Genomic DNA, 16,645 nt, shown 5'->3' with positions numbered 1-16,645 from the left:
CGCTGGGGCGGAGCGGGCGCCGGCGCGGGTTGATCGCGGCGCGGGATCAGTGGCGAAGGTCCGTGGTGGGATCGGTGTTGCTGCCTGGGCCGGCCACCTCCGCAGACCAATTTTGCGGCGGCGGGGGACGAGGATCCCGGAGGGAGCGAGCTCCGCGTGCCGCACCGCGGCTGCTTTCCTTCGAGGGAGGTCGGGCTCCCAGCTCTCCCGACCCGCCTGGCGTCCTCGCCTCCCGCGGGCGGGCTGACTGAGGCGCCCCGGGCATGGCTTCGGCGGGCAGCGGCATGGAGGAGGTGCGCGTGTCGGTGCTGACCCCGCTGAAGCTGGTCGGGCTGGTGTGCATCTTTCTGGCGCTGTGTCTGGACCTGGGTGCCGTGCTGAGCCCGGCTTGGGTCACGGCCGACCACCAGTACTACCTGTCCCTGTGGGAGTCCTGCCGGAAACCCGCCAGCTGGGACATCTGGCACTGCGAGTCCACGCTCAGCAGCGGTGAGGGCCCGGCGCGCCGCGACCCCTGCCTCCCACCCGGGACTGCCCCGCGCCCCACTGCCAGGACAGCCACTACCACTCCCCCGCACCTTCTGTGTCCCCTACCCTTGTCTGCCCCTCTCCGTCCTGGCCTTTCCGAGATCCTCGGGCCCCAGCCACCTCCCTGCTGCCCATCCCTCCCCTCTCCCCGGTTCTAGTCCCCAACCAAACCCGGTGTGACATCCCGCGCCCTCTCCCCCTCCTCCCGTGGCATTTCCTCGGGCTCTAGAGTAACACGGATGCTCTTTCTGGGTAATTGTTATCATTTAAGGTGAAGACCATATGTCTGTGTTAAAAACGCAACGGCTTCCCCATCCCCTTTAAAAGAGAAAGCAAAAACGCGCCAACTCCAGCAGGATGCCAGGGGCTCTCTGGGTCTTCCGCGCCCTCTTCTCCCTCATCTCTCCGCGGGCATCCGCCTGAGTTTACCTCTTAGTGCCCGCGTTCCTGCCTCTTCTACTCCACTTTGCCTGGCTTCCCCCACAATGAGTTTAGGCTCGGACTTTATTTTCTAACATATTTGAGAGATATGGAGAGTTAGGAGAGGGACAGGCTTAATTTCCTTTTCCTTTTTTTGGTGACACTGTCGTTGCTTGTGAGTTGTCTTTCTCTCCCAGCCCAAGTACCTTCTCCGTCCTTCAGACCTTTCTTTCTCTTCACGAACTACTCACAGAAGCCTGGAACCTCGTACCATTTTCAGCCAGCACTGAAAGCTGCAAATGGGTAGGGTGGGGGTGGGGAAGAAGGTAGTCACTGGGGCTACCATACTGCCTTCCTCTCTCCTTGACCCCATTTGCCTTCTCCTGCGCCCCACTTGTGCCCATGGCAGAAATGCCAACTTCCCATTTCCTGCTGCAAACCCTTTCCCTTGCTAATGTTGATTCTTTAGCTGCTGTCAATACAGAGAAAGGGGAATAAAGGGAGAGGAGCTGCCCGTGATTTTACACACCCCCCTGAGAAACTCATTAAATTCCTTCGTGCAGTTTCATGGCCTTGGGACTACTTATAAAGCTTTACTGGAAATGTTTCCAGTTCCAGGAAAGTTGAAATGGCACACAATTCACAAGTATCTGACTGACTTTTGTCTTCAGTTTCTTGGTATAAGAGAGATTAGTTCAGTTGCTTAAGTTTCTTTCATAAATTTGATTTTTCTATTTACAAAGGCTTTTTCTTTGATATTTCCTCAAAATTCCCATTGAAGGGTTTCGGCTTTGTTGCTTAATTCACTGTGGAGGGGACTGGTTGGCAGCAGGGGGTCAACATTTAGGTCTTTTAATTCTTTAAGGGTTGGTTGTTTACAACTAAAGATGAAATAAATTCGGTAAAATGCCTTTCTTCAGTAACCAGGGGATCCAAATAAACTTTGGGGAAAATATCTTTTCTTTCCCCTGTCCAATAGAAATGGAAATTTATGTAGGAATGCCAGCTTCAGCATGTCTCCTTAGCAACGTGAGTCTTTTGCCCCTTTCCCACTGTCTCCTGAAATAATAGCCCCTGATTGCATGAAGACTTTCCAGCTAGGTTAGAGAAACCAGCCTCAACTCCCATTTTCTTTTCAGGCCTGGATCCTGTTCTCTTGGCCAGGAATGTGGGGTATGGGGATAAGCCAGCTTGGGTTTGTTGAGCAGTGTGCAGCACTTGCTAATCTCTCCTTAATTGCCTCCATACCCATTTATCTCGGCTCCCCACTCCCCAACTTCTCTAGGCCAGGAAGTAGCGAGACACCAGCTTAATGCAAAGGTGTTGATAATGGGACTGGGCAAGGTACAAATCTGAGGCAGGCACAATTTCTGATGTTTTCTCTCAACCTGTTTTTGTGCCTTCTTGCTGAAACTCGTATCCCAGCATTGACTTCTATTTGGGTTCTTGAAAATCAGCTTTAGTTTCCTTTTGCTTTCCAAATAATTTATATGCTAGAAAAAGTATACTTCATAAGCAAATGGGAATAGGGTGGGGAGTGGAGATGGTATTTTTGAGGGTATCTGGGACAAGTGGTTGGCTTTCTTAATTTAGCAGCAGTTCACTCTTGCCTCCCCAGGGTGGTGTGTGGTGGGGTTGGAAGGGGAACGCTATGGAAAATTGCTAACGCTCCCCACTTTGCAAAATCAGTTTTCTTCAAATGTTCTGTGGACTTGAAGCTTCTATCCACCAGTGTTTTGAAACGAAGGGGTCAGCTTGAATTGAAAACGAGTAGCCTGTTCCAAAGGGCCAGCAGCTTTTCTCAGTCCGTTTGCTGTGTAGTAGCAGAAAGCAGGGAAAGAAATGTATTCTTGAAGATTTTAAGAGCTCCACTTCACTGTTTCTCAAAACGAATTATCACTGGAGGAACCAGCAAGGGCAGTTTTACAGAAGGCCATTCACCAGGATTTTCAGGGCTTATTAAAAACCTTTGTCTTAATTAGAATTAAACTGCCCAGAAGAGGCCAGCTTGTATTTAGAGAAGGGAAATTTCAGGAATGTTTCTACTGACGCGGACGACAATCTGTCCTACTTGGGCCCACTTCCTACAGAAACTTTCCCCATAGCCATTATTTTTAAAGCTGCATTTTAATGTTGGTAGCACATATGCATTGTGTGCTGCTCATAACCTGCTTTATGCTTCTAGGCCAAAGCAGAACCGTGCCTTTTGTGTCCTGGTGCATTGAAGGTTGCGTCAGCACTTCTGGTAGGAACCACAAATCCCGGTGTCAGTCAGTCATCATGCTTTTCTCCCATGTCCCAATTCAGTGTGTGCAGGGGGCGGGCAGTCCAGGCATTTATCTTAAAATTTTAGTTCTCCAAAAGAGACAAATGAGAAAATTACTAAATGACTGCCATTTGCAGTGGAAACAAACAAACAAAAAATAAGAATGTGCTTAGGAAGTTTAGAAGCCATTGTACTTCCATGGCTGCTGGCCATAGAATTTCTAAGGGTAGTTTTCCCCAGTACTGACTTTGGCTTTTCATAAATCCTTTTAATTCATGTTCAGTCCTATTTTTTAAACGATAGTAATGTTTTAGACTTTTGCTTAGTGACATTCAGTTGTGATAACTTTTTAAAAGAATATATTTGTTAGGGTTTCACAACCATAGCAATTACAGGAGAACCCTTCATGCAAATAGGATTACTCAGGTGTATACAGTCTGCTGCCCTGAACTTGACATCAAATGTGCTGTATAACCTCTGGGGTGATTTTACGTTTATTCTTTAAGATTTATAAATATGGAGCTCTTTTATATAAAGCAGATTGCTTGTTTTAATGTTTGTGACTTACTGACTAACAAAAAGCAAGGAGTGCAGGTGGCCAAATGAAAAAAATTTTACTGAGTAATTTTGGGTTGGGATGTAACAAGTGTGTTCATCCATTTTTCCATCCACAAAATACTTGATCAAGTAGTTAGTGCCTTTTCAAGGAATATTGTTAACATCATCCCTGCACTGTCCTAAAAATAGCTGCATTTGTAACATGAGTCACTGGCAGTTTTGAAATGGCAGTGTGCCGTATGCTAATAACAGGTGAATATTATTATTTTCAGTTGACAAGAGGTTCTTTTAAGAGTGATTTATATGTAGCTCCTTTTTTAAGTGGTAGTATAAAAATCCACTTTAAAAGGCGTTATAAGAAAACCTGTCTTGGGTGGTAGTTTAAAATAAACCGAACTGCCTAAACACCTGAAAATCTTAGAAAATCTGAAATACAGTAATTCTGAGATCATTTGTGCATATTTTAAACCCATACCTTAATTGAGAAATGGCATTTCATTGGGAAAGTTCACAGCATAGTTTGCTCCAGGGAAGGTTCAGCTTGTTGCTTAAAATGAGTCGATATTGATGCAAGTTTACAAATAGCTCAGCGAGCCTGGAAGTCATAACAGTTATACGCTCTTCTGGCTTCCTGCGAAGAAACATAAGTAGAACAAGTGCTGTGTGTGTTTCTTTTAACCTACACAGCTTAGATGGGTGGGAAAATTATACAAAGAGTAGCACTTAGCACCAAAAGTTTCTGAAGTAATAAACCAGAGAAAACCAAGGATAACTTATTTCAAGATCTTCATGATGATTTTCTTTTCACAGCTTCTAAGATTGTCAAGTTCCCTAAATTTACTTTTACAAAGGACATTTTAGTTTGTGGGCAGATATGATTCCTCTTTCACTCACATTTACAGAATGATTGTAATCTCCAGGGAGCCGTTTAGGTCAATCCTTGTCAGCTAAGGGATTTGAAGGGTGTGTGAGAAACCCAGGCTTTCCTAAGACATTTCAAAACAAACAGAAACATGTCTTAAGCAACAGATTTTGTCTGCTGTTAGGAATGCTCTTTAGGAATTTCCTTCAAGTTTGTGTTTAATAGTAAAGCCACTTAGCAAGACCCTAGATACACATCTGGTGCTACTAGATATATTAGTGAGAAGGATTATCATGCTTCAGAATAAATCCCTGGAATACATTACCTAAACACCGCCGTAAACTTCTGCGTGAACTACGCTAGACTATAACATAGTCCTCTAGGACGGTAGAGGAGCCTTGTAAATAAATGCATGAGGCTTTGGATTCAAAGTGCCCTGAAACTGGCCACTTATACCAGCCATGTGACCTCACACAACTTAACTCTTCAAATGGTTTCTTATGAAGATTAAATATACAAAAGTACATGCTCCTTAAGGTTGTATCTCTTATTATATATTCCAAGAACAAGACCAAAGTGATTTTTTTCAATAATTGAGGATTCTTTCCCCCCTTAAATGGCATACTTTCTTTGCATTGAACAATGAAGTGCACCGTTAGTTTCAAATTCAACGTTTGATATGCGTTATATAGCATTTAACAGTGTTCTCGGCATTGACAGATCATGACCACAAATAAAGCTACTTTTTATTCACTACTCGTACGGGCCAGACACGTTGAGTATTCCCAATGTCACGATAAATTTGCGAAGTAGCAAACGTTATCCCTACATACTTTTGAAGAGACCAGGGGTTTTCGTAAGCTTACTAAGTTCTCAATCAGTGGTAAAGACAGGATTTATCCAGGAGTTCCAGTTATTAATGCTGGGAAACAACCCCCCACAAAAGTTAGTAGGGTAAAATCACAGTTATTTCATTGTGCTCATGTCTTCTGTGGGTCAGGAATTCAGAGAAGGCATAAGGGCTTGTCTCTGCCCCAGGCTGTGTGGGGCCATAGCCAGGGGTGACTTGAATGTCTAGTGACTGGAATGTCTGGGAGTACAGGGTCCTCTTCCAAATGGTTTGCCTGGGTTTGGCACCTTGGTGGGAATGGCTGGGAGACTGGATAAGCTGGGACTGGCTCTTCTAGCATGGTGGTCTCAGGGTTGTTGGATTTCTTAACAGGATGAGTGGCTTTGTCCAGAGCCAGGGTCCTAAGAGAAACAGGCTGTGTCTGAACTAGCCTGGAAAATCACAGGGGAGCCGTATAGCCAGCCCAGATTCCAGAGGGGGGCAGACAATTGGACTCCACCTCTTGATGGATCAGTGACACTGCCACATTGTAGATGAGCATGCATGCTAGGAGATGCTTTGGGGCCACATTTACAGCATACATTTTGACACTGGAATCTAGCTGCATATCTTGCTTTCTTACACTATTGCCTCCAAAGAACAAAGTCAACTAACTACATGGCTTCTTTCTTTAAGGACTTGGAATAGATTATATAAATATTGTATGGCTAGGGCAAAAACTACCCTCAACCGACACATGGCTTTAATGATTGGTCACTTCTATGCAGTTACTTTGGATTTGAAATCAAATGAACTCAAAAACCTAACCTGTCCACAAATAACTTTCTTCTCTCATCTTTGACTGACAGACTCAAATGACCAAGGATCAAACTGATTATAAGAGTCTGGACTGTAATTTGCTGCTTCATATTGCTTGATAAAATTTTAGTGTTTTTTAAAAGTTTTGTGAGCCTGATGAGATGCCTTGTACACAAATGCTAAAATATTGAAATTCCAGACAGGAGCCAAGTCTTGTAGCTCTAGAGAGAATTGGACTTTCAGAGTAGTTTTTGTCCACTTTAAAAAAATAAAATAATTCTTTACCTGATAACTGCCCATATACCGAATTGCAGAATTATAGCACATTTGGAACAGGAAAGATTTTAAAAATTACCCTGCCCAACCTAATTTATTGCATGGATTAAGAAAACGGAGGCAAGGCACAATGTTGGTAGATTGTATTTAGTCACAGTATTTTTGCAGGGTGAGTTTTCAAAAATTTCCTGTAATATTTCAGAAAATAATCTGTTAGTGTTTGCAGGATTGTTGAATACTGTCATGGAATTTTAGATGAAGAGGTTAAGGCCTACACATGAAATAGATGTCCACTTTTTATGATGTCATCATCCAAAATTAGATTTCACACAGAATTGTGAGTCTTCAAATAGACTCATGTTGATAAGCTAGTTAAGTTTTACATGTTTATTATCATCAAATTTATGGTGTTACCATTGCTGGTCCTTAAAAATCAACAAAGATTTTTTTCTTTCGGTTTCTTTGTGGTAGAGCATTCAAAGCAACTACTTAATTTTAAGTTGAAAAATAATCCCAAAAGTATGTGGGAGCCAGCCATATAAGCTTCTTACGTAGATTAAATGAATATAAATTTCACTAGGTCAACTTATTACTGCATCCTGGCTTTATTTTTTTTTAAATATTTCTTTACCAAAAGAGACTGACTTTTCCCTAAGCAGAATTTCACCCTCACATGTCATAGCCACTGACATTTAAATCTTTACCAGTCTTGACAAAGTGCCTGATCATCTCCCGTGAGAATTAGACAAGGACACCTTTTCTTACCCCTATTGTTCCTATATTTGTGTGGGATTTTGAGATACTAGTAGATGATCAATTTTTTCATCTATTTCAGTCTTGCCTTTGGCACCAAAGACTCCCATTAAGAAAACAAAACAAAACATCCTATAAAAATGTGGCGTCATGTTTCCCACAGAATAAGGGAAATTTCCCAGGAGACTATTTTTGTCTTTACCAGGTTATTAACTTATGCGGTTTGAAATGATCATTTAATGAGCAATGTTTCAAGATGATGTCACAAATACTGATTTCTGTCTTTTCCAAATATGTTTATTAGGCAAAAAGATGTTAAAAAGTAGAAGTTGGGACCTCTGGGTCCTATCTATGCATAGGAAGGAACCCCCACAAAAGAATTTAAGTTTCCATCCAAGAGGATGTTATTGCCATCATGTTTGAGGGTCCCTAAACCAAATGTTCATCCAAATGCTGCCATGCTGCATTGTGAACGCAACCTGGAGTCTGTTCCTAGCACCATTAGGTGACTTACACAGAGGTACAAATGACCTCTGTCCTCTTACCTGTCTTCTCACATGTACCCAAGGAGTTAACTTCCCTGAAGCATACTCATTGGTTTCCTAGCAGGGAGTAGGCGTGAAACTGGTCTAAAATTGGCCAGTCAGTATGCCAGGCACTGGGCTGAGAGATGGTGAGGGTAAAGTGATGAAAGAAATCCTTTCTGTGAAACAAATGGATGAAACAATCAAAATGTGCCAAGTTCTGTAAAGGAGGAAATGGAACTTGGACTTCTGTGGGGGGACAAAAGGGATCTCATTTAAGAAGCTGGCTAACAGGGAACTGGTGGGCGAGCACTGGATTGCCAGTGGTATCTCTCCATATTTATTTCCTGAGGGGGTGTTTCAATACCGATCATGGGTGACTGGCTGATCTTCTCTTGGATTATGATTAGCTACCATAAACCCATGAAAAGCTTTTTAGTTGCTTAGAGGAAGATCACCCCAGTTAGTCCTAGTGTGGGTTTCCTTTCTCCTGCTTTTCCAAGTAGCCAAGTTTTCCAAATTGTAACATTTTTAGGTTTTACCCAAAGAATGGGGAAGGAACAATGTTCAGTGTAACAAACTCATCACAACTTTATAGAAGTACTATAGTTAGAGATTACTATTGAGAAATACCTGTGTCTGTTAGATATATCGGACATCACCAAATGCTAATGAAAGCTTTTTAACATAGCATATGGTAAGAAACTGCAGTTACTAGGAGTGATGTGGTCTTTCCATTTTTCTAAAAACTGAAACATGCTGTAATAGCAACGCTGTTTGCTAAGCACTGTATACCATGGTTTTATTTTTGTGGAAAAGAAATGCCATATTTTATGGTATTTAGACGATACATTGCATTTCCACCAAATTTCTAAGATAGAATTCAGTGAAGCAGCTAAAGTGCCCCTTTATTTGTTAGTGAGAAAAGGGTGCATATTCTTCTAACATCAACACAAAGCTACTCAAAAGACTTGAACAAAACTGTCATGGATTGAAAATCAGTACCCTATCTGATACTTAGAGGCAACCAGAATTTTCCAAGGTTCTGGCAAAATTGATCTGCACTTTGGTCATTAGAGTTTGTTGCATCACTAATTTGGATGGTTACCTTGGGTCATTTATGTGCTTAAAATTAGGATGCGACTGTACTTTTTAAATTCATAAATGGCCTAAAGAGCAGGGTTCTAAGTTGTGTTGCTTCCAGGCCTGGCTGGTATGGCTCAGTGGGTTGAGTGTTGGCCTGTGAACCGAAAGGTCACCAGTTCGATTCCCAGTCAGGGCACATGTCTGGGTTGTGGGCCAGGTCCCCAGTGGGGGGCATTGAGAGAGGCAGTGATCATGTTTCTCTCCCTCTCTTTTTTCTCCCTTCCCCCCTCTAGAAATGAATAAATAAAATCTGTAAAAATTTTTGTATTGTTTCCAGTGTGATTACGATGCGTCTGTACAATAGGTGCTTCTCTTGTGCAGCACTTCCCTTTGTGCTGCGCAGCACGCATCTGTCTACACTGTTGTTCGTTTTGTAAAGGACAGCGCTGTTTGCCTTAAATATTTGTTTGCACGTGAAGAATGCTAGTTTTGATATTCGTTGTTTGAAAAAGAGGTAGTCATTTTCGTGATTGAAATTAGACTCTGAATTCTTTTTGCTGCCGTTGTTTGTGTCTCCATCTCATGGAGTAGTGGAAAACTCATCCCACACTGATGGATTTAGGTCAAAATGCAATGGAGCCAAGAAAACACTTTCAACTCCCTCAGTAATGGTTTCAGTGACCCAGTTCGTTTGCCACATGCAGACTAACTCTAAGAAGTTAAATATATCATTTGATACCTCTGGAAATGTTTTGGTGTTGATCCTGCAAAAAAGAACAGCACCATTTTGGGGCATTCTCCATATACAAGGACATGGCCTTACTCTCCAAACTCAGACGTATGCAGTATTAACCTCAAAATAAATTCTTACATTACACTTGATGAAAATAATTGAAGGCCACAATTTCTGACAATAGAAGCTAGCTGGGAAAAAGACAGTTTTCCGTGAAGAGATGGATTATCTTGGGGAATGTGGGTTTGAAATATGATTCTGTAGCTGAGCTTGTTTTCCTTAAACAAAGGTAAGCCATCCCAGTGCTTCCAGTGTCTGACAACAAAATAGAATCAGCAATACTGAATTCGCTTTCTGAGTTCTCACCAATACATGTAAAATAAATTCAAATGTTTTGCTAAAGTGTTCCTCCCCATGAATACAGGTATTTAGAACCGAACGCTTGCTGGGCAGTGAGTGAAGTGACCCGGCTCATTTGGGTGAATTAGGGAGAACCTGTGGGTGACCTGTGAGGTGGTGTCAGGAGGATGGGTAGAATAGTGAATGAGTTTGGTTTTGTTCTTTAAATAGGGATGGCAGAGCCTTTTAAAAAAAATTTTAATTTATTTTTAGAGAGAAGGGAAGGGATGGAGAAAGAAATATCCATGTGTGAGAGAAACGTTGATTGGTTATCTCTCCCACACCCCTAACTGGGGACCTGGCTGCAACCCAAGCATGTGCCCTGACTGGGAATCGAACTAGTAACCTTTCTGTTTACAGGCCAGGGCTCAATCCACTGAGCCACACTAGCCAGGGCTATCGGATGAGTTTGATTGATTGCAATCATGGATGTCATTTTGGTTCATATAATTTTCTTTTGGAGAATTCAGAAGTGAAAATATAAGTGTCTGGCAAATTTGAATGTAATTACAAACATTTTTTAAAATCAGTATTTTAATTTGTGCTGAGAATTACAGTAAAGTGAGAATCACTCATTAAAACATTAGAGTACATTTAGGGATATATTACCCCACCTAAACTGGGGGTTGAATTTTAAGGTTAAAAATCTGTTTCTTCCAGTCAGGGCACATGCCTGTGTTGCCGGACAGTTCCCAGCAGGGGACACACAAGAGGCAACCATACATTGATATTTCTCTCCCTCCCTCCTTCCCTTCCCCTCTAAAGATAAATAAATAAAATCTTTTTAAAAGTCTGTCTCTTTATTGCTTTTTAGTTATGCCTAATTTCCTAGAAGTGGCAGTTGTGTGATTAGGGATTTACAGACAGTAGAACTAATTCCATCTTATGAACAATACCTACAGTGATAAATGTTAGCCAGTGTTTGACAAATTAAAGATTTTGAAATGAGGTGGATTGAGGAAAGCTTTAGGTACTGGCGTGGTACATCAACCTTGGCTCAAAAGTGTGGAAAATGTATTATCATTAAGATTTTGCCTTTCCTGAAAATCAGAGGTGAGTTTTCACCATCAGTTCCCTAAGGGAATGGGAATTCTCTGATTCGGCAGTTACAACATGGCCCGTGGAATTTTCATAATGTGGTGGCAATTTCAGAACTGTGTTGTTTTAGACTGTAACATAAGCCAGCACAATTCTGCAGAATACTAAAGCACTTGGAGACGTTGGAAGCTCTGGTGCCAGCTCATCAAAATACCTTCAAAGAGGACTTGAATTTAGTTCCATATTAATTTTGGACTTGATGTCATTGTGGGATGTGGGAGAGGCTGCAAATTGAAATTTCCCCCTTTTCCCCTCTTGATTCTTCAGACTGGCCTAAGAATTAAATAGACATGAGACAGATTAACAGGAGAAAAGAACCAAAATCATTACCTATGTACTTGTGGGGTTCCATAAGAATATGGGGCCCTGGGACAAACCAGGCAGGCAGTTGAGGTGTACATGCCATCCTGGAGGGAAGGAAAAAGGAGAGTAGTGGCCGGACATCAATGTGTAGAAGGCCGTTCACTAGGCGATGGAAAGCAAATGCTTGGGAAACAAATGCTTGCCGGGCCATCTTTGACAATGGAACACAGAGGGCTCTGATCAGCAAAGGGCCTTGTTAGGCTCCTCCCTGTGTGTCACAACTTGTTCGTGTCAAACTATAGCTGTCTGTGATGATAGCTCACTTCCGGAGGCAGGTCCTCTCTCTAAATTCTTGTAGACACTTAGGGGGAACATCAGCATGCATGTCTTCCTCAGTCTTTTGTTCCTTCAAAATAACCAACTTAAATAATCACTATCCCCCAAAGTCTGTTTTTGTGGTGACAGTCTCTGCTCCCCCACATTACAACACAAGGACTGCCCAATTTTCTCTGACTACAGGGCAAAGGATAACGTTATATATTTATATACATTCAGTATAAATAGATATTCATTCCTGTTCTTCCCCCCCCCCTTTTTTTTCCTGTTAGAAAGCACTAGTGGAGAAGTACACAGTTAACTTGGGCCGTGGCTTCCATAGGTGTAGTTCTCATAGGCCTCCATGTGTCACTGGTTCATGTAGCCAAAATTCTCTGAAGTGGAACCTGACATATACTATGACAGCCTCTTTTCTGGTTTGATTTCCAGATCCAAAGCATTCCTCCCAGCCCCGCTGAGCCCTCACAGGTTTATAGACCAAAGATATACATTACTTCCTCAAAACTAATTATCACTTGTTTGCTTGGGTCTTAGAAACCAGACTCAGATTTCATGTCAGCTGGCCTAGCATTGAACAATGACCATCTTTAATTGTGCAGAGCAATGCAATTTGTAAAACACCACCACGGCCATTCTGCAGAGCTGCTTTCTGTTCACTGCTCCACTTCACCATCAGTATATCATTTATACAGAAGTGTAAAATTAATACAGAGTAATAGATCTCTCTAAGGACTTTGAACACTTCATATGACTAAATATGAGGGTTATAAAATTAGGGAACTAACATTGATATAGAAATTCACCAATTATGGAAACAAAATAGACAATTTTTTGAAGAAATGCAGTTGAAAATTAAGAATTTTATGACACTTTAATTTGTTTTGCAAGCACTGAATGTGGGATAACAAGTATTTTTAGCATGCAGACCTTTTAATGGAAAAACTATTAGTGTAGAGACAAGTTTTCTGGCCTTTATTACATTACTGTAAATTGCCTATCCTATAGTCTACAACAAATATTTTATATGTATACTTTTCAAATCTGCGTGTGCTAAATAAGTAAATACGTGTGTAAACATAAAGCCCAGCCTATTATTTTAATGGCTGTTAATAGGTATCTGTAAAAGTATTTTTCATTTTTTAAAATTCCCCATATTCTAATGTTATTCAGTAAGAAAGATGAAAATGTGTTGAAAGAAGAGGAGGGGACTAGACAAAGAACATGTATGGATGACCCCCCACAGACATGGACAACAGTGTGGGAATTGACTGGAGGGGGGGTGGATGAGCAGAGGAGGGCAACGGGAAACCTTGAGACAGCTGTAATAGAATAACAATAAAAATCTTTTAAAAAAGGAAACACTATGAAAACATGTAAAAAATGGATGAATCTCAAAACAATATGTTGCCTAATTATTGCATTTACAGGAAGTTGAGGAATAGGCAAAAAATGCATCTACAGCAGTTGTCTGGAAGAGGAGGATTTGATTCAAAGGGGGGCACGTAGAAATTTGCGAGGATGATAAAAATGTTCTGTATCTCAATTTGAACGTTAATAACCCCAGTGTATATATTTATCAGAAGTCGTTGAACTTAAGATCTATTTTACTGTATGTAAATTATTCCTCAATAAAGAAGAAAAGTTTGAGTTAAAAAAAGGAAGGAAATGGTATCAGACCAATCTGCATAGTCCCTGACTTTATCTGACCTGCAAAGCAGGCCCTAGTATTTGGACAATGGATTCTAGCTGTTTGCTGAAAGAGGCACAACACCATAAGCATGTTCTCAGCTCAAGTGCATAGTGCTGAACATTGAAAAGTGCCCTGAGCTTCTTTGACTGTAGTAGCCTTATTGAACCATTCTTTCAGCTTCCTGATTGATGCTCCACTGGTCAGCGGGTTACAGCTTTGGCTCTGGGCAGCCTGCCTGAGTGAATCATTGCAAGTGGATACCATAACAACAATCCCCAAATTTGGCACCATGTACCAGAGATAAAGCCTCAATACTTCAGTCTGAGCCCCAGGCTCTGGCCAGGACAGTAGCAGATATGGCCCAATTCTAGTCTCTCTTGGAAAATAAAATGGCTTTTCTGTTTGAGCAGGCATGTCTATGCTTGTGGATCAGAGGGAAGGGTAGCAATATCACATGAGTGGTGGTGCTGGTGATGGGCCTTTTTGAGTTAAGGTCTAGAGTGACTTTCTCATTAGCCATAATCCTCAGTACTAAAGATAAATAGAGGACATTTGGAAGAAAATCAGAACTGGTTGTATTCATTTACTTTTTAGAACTATTTCCTATGTTGTAAGAGGTTCCCTTCCTAATTAAGTTCTGGACCCTTTTAATAACTGTTAGTCTCCTGGTGGCTTCTATTACATTTCATATAGTGTTCTATATGGAATAAAGTATTACTATTTTAAGGAAGTTCAACATTATGTGAGATTAGGACCTTTTGCAGTTTTCTTTTGCTAAATTGGATAACCATCACTTTGTACTCCTATATCACTCATTTATCAAATTGACTTCATTATGAATTTATCATTGTCTGAGAGGCCTTTACTTACAAAAAATTTCAACATTTAAAATGGTACATAAAATCTAGACCAGGCATCAGCAATTGCATCTGGAGGGCCAAATCCAGTCCGCCACCTGTTTTTGTATATCAAGTTTTATTGGGATGTTGCCATACTCATTCATTTATGTATTGTCTGTGGCTCTTTTCACACTATATAGCACAACTGAGCAATTGCAACAGAGGTCATGACCCAGGAAGGGAAGAATATTTACTATCTGGCCCTTTATAGAGAAAGTTTGCCAGTTTTTTCTTAGTCTGTCTTTACAAAATGCAAACAAATATATGTATTTTAGCTATTTTTTAGAAGATTTAAAGTAGAGGAAGTGATCAAAATTAATTCCCGGTTTCTTTTGGGTTGAAAGTGAAAATAGCCCATATTGGGCTAAGTAAAAGGGCTTATCAGGAAAAAAAAGGATTGCATTATAAGATTTTTAAATGATTAAATATTTTGTTGTATCTTGATTTAAGTAAAATAGATACTTTAAAATCCTTGTTTATTGAAAATAATTTGTAGGAAGGTGTTGAAAGTAATTATCATTTGATAAAAGTAATAGTACAACTAGAAAGTGTTCAGCATGGGCTCTCTATTAAACAAAGTCTCCAGGAACTGGATGGATGGATGAATGGATTTTATTATTTTCTTTGTACCCCACTTTGATATAATGAAAATTTGATTTATTATTCAGAAATTTCAGCTTAAAAGTTTTTAGAAGTATTCCTGTTATGTTAAAGTACAGTATAATTGTGCTATGTATAAACTTTTTCAAAGCCATTTAGAGACTTCCAAAAGTAAAGATTATTCTTTTGGTTTTTTTAAATTCAAAGCTACATGCTGTTATGAAATAAAAAGCCATAGTATGGGTATCCTTTTAAACTCTGGTTGAAAGCCAGGTAACACATTTGTTTGAAGTTATATGGCTTTGTTACAAATAGAAGGTAGGAAAAAAATGTTCTCCACTTTCTTGTGATTCACCTTTATATTTTAAGAACCATGGATTTCTTCAGTTTTTCCCCTTGTTTGTTTGCTTCCTAAATGCAGTGTGAGTTCTAGTTCAGTGCCAGCTATATATCTAGAATTGATTAGGAGAGGGTATACAAGAGGACCATTGAGGCAGGGATAAACAAATATAAATAAAAGAAGAAAATATAGGGTATTGTATGTTCCTCCACTCATCTCTTATCCTCCTGCGGCAGAGAGTGCACTTTGGAAGGTTTCTGGAGAGATAATTTCAGCGTGCAGCATCCACATATCATGAGTTCTTGACTTTGGATAGACTATATTGCAATTTAATCATGGATTAAGTCTGTTTTCATTTCCTGCACATACATTAAAGTGAGAGCCAGAAGAGGCATCCTGGGAATGTTCTCCCCAGTATCATTTTACGTGATGCTTTCTGAGAAGCTGGATAGTGCTTTCATATATTCACTTTGCTTGTTGTTAGAGAACATGTTACTCTTCGTGTGGAATGGAAAATGGGCCAATTTTCTGTCATGCTATGCCTACACCTTTATTTTAAAATGAATCACAAATGCATTTCAGTGAGGTTTATGTTTTACTCAGGGAGTGGGAGACTCTTAAAGTATCCATGTACAGAGGCCTGCAGCTGGGAAGGGGTCAGTCTATGCTTACTGTCTCCATGCATAAATGAAGAAAGGCACTAATCAGCTAGAGTTCATTTGGGCTCCCTGTGCTGGTGAATATAACAGTAAGGTTAGAATGAAGTGAAAGAGGGGAGGAAAACTAAGGGACAACAAATACCCCTGGTGCTAATTTGCTTTGGGGGGGGAGGTTAGTGAAGGGGAGGAGGGGAAAAGGCAAATGAGAACTTGGGTTTTTGTTTTGTTTTTGCTTTTGTTGTGTGTGCATGCGCATGCACGTGCGCTTTCCAAGAAGTTCCGCTTTCCAAGAAAAGATGGCAGTTAAAAAAAATTGTTGCCACAAGCAACAACATGGATGAATATGAGAAACATAAAAGCCAGGCACAAAAGAGTTCAAAGCATTTTTATATAGTTTAAGAACAGGAGAAATGACTCCATGTGATAGATGCCCATCAGTAGCCAGTGATGGAAATATTCTGTACCTTAATCTGGATGGCAGTTACTTAGGCATATGCTATATATTAAAATTCATCAAGTTCTCTACTTTCTAAAGTTCACAGATCTCTACTTAAGATTTGTGAACTGTATATACCATAGCTCAATTGCAAATTAAATAATAATAATAATAATAATAATAAAGAAAATAGGTCATGGAGGGGGGATTAAATTGAACATGAATGCTTAA

The 16,645-nt window shown here is 40.6% G+C and overlaps 1 protein-coding gene across 1 annotated transcript in view; it reads left to right on the top strand.

The window, feature by feature from the left end:
• TMEM47 (transmembrane protein 47) overlaps positions 1-16,645 on the top strand; it is a 29,941-nt gene continuing 13,296 nt past the window's right edge. The window contains exon 1 of the mRNA XM_037043457.1: positions 1-489. Coding sequence (XP_036899352.1) covers positions 264-489 — 226 coding nt within the window. The 5' untranslated portion in view covers positions 1-263. The remainder of the gene's footprint in view (positions 490-16,645) is intronic.

This window comes from Sturnira hondurensis, unplaced genomic scaffold (assembly GCF_014824575.4).
Source record: "Sturnira hondurensis isolate 20B ecotype Veracruz unplaced genomic scaffold, ASM1482457v3 Scaffold0004091, whole genome shotgun sequence".
In the NCBI taxonomy this organism is placed as follows: domain Eukaryota; kingdom Metazoa; phylum Chordata; class Mammalia; order Chiroptera; family Phyllostomidae; genus Sturnira; species Sturnira hondurensis.
This window is presented reverse-complemented; position numbering and strand designations above follow the sequence as displayed.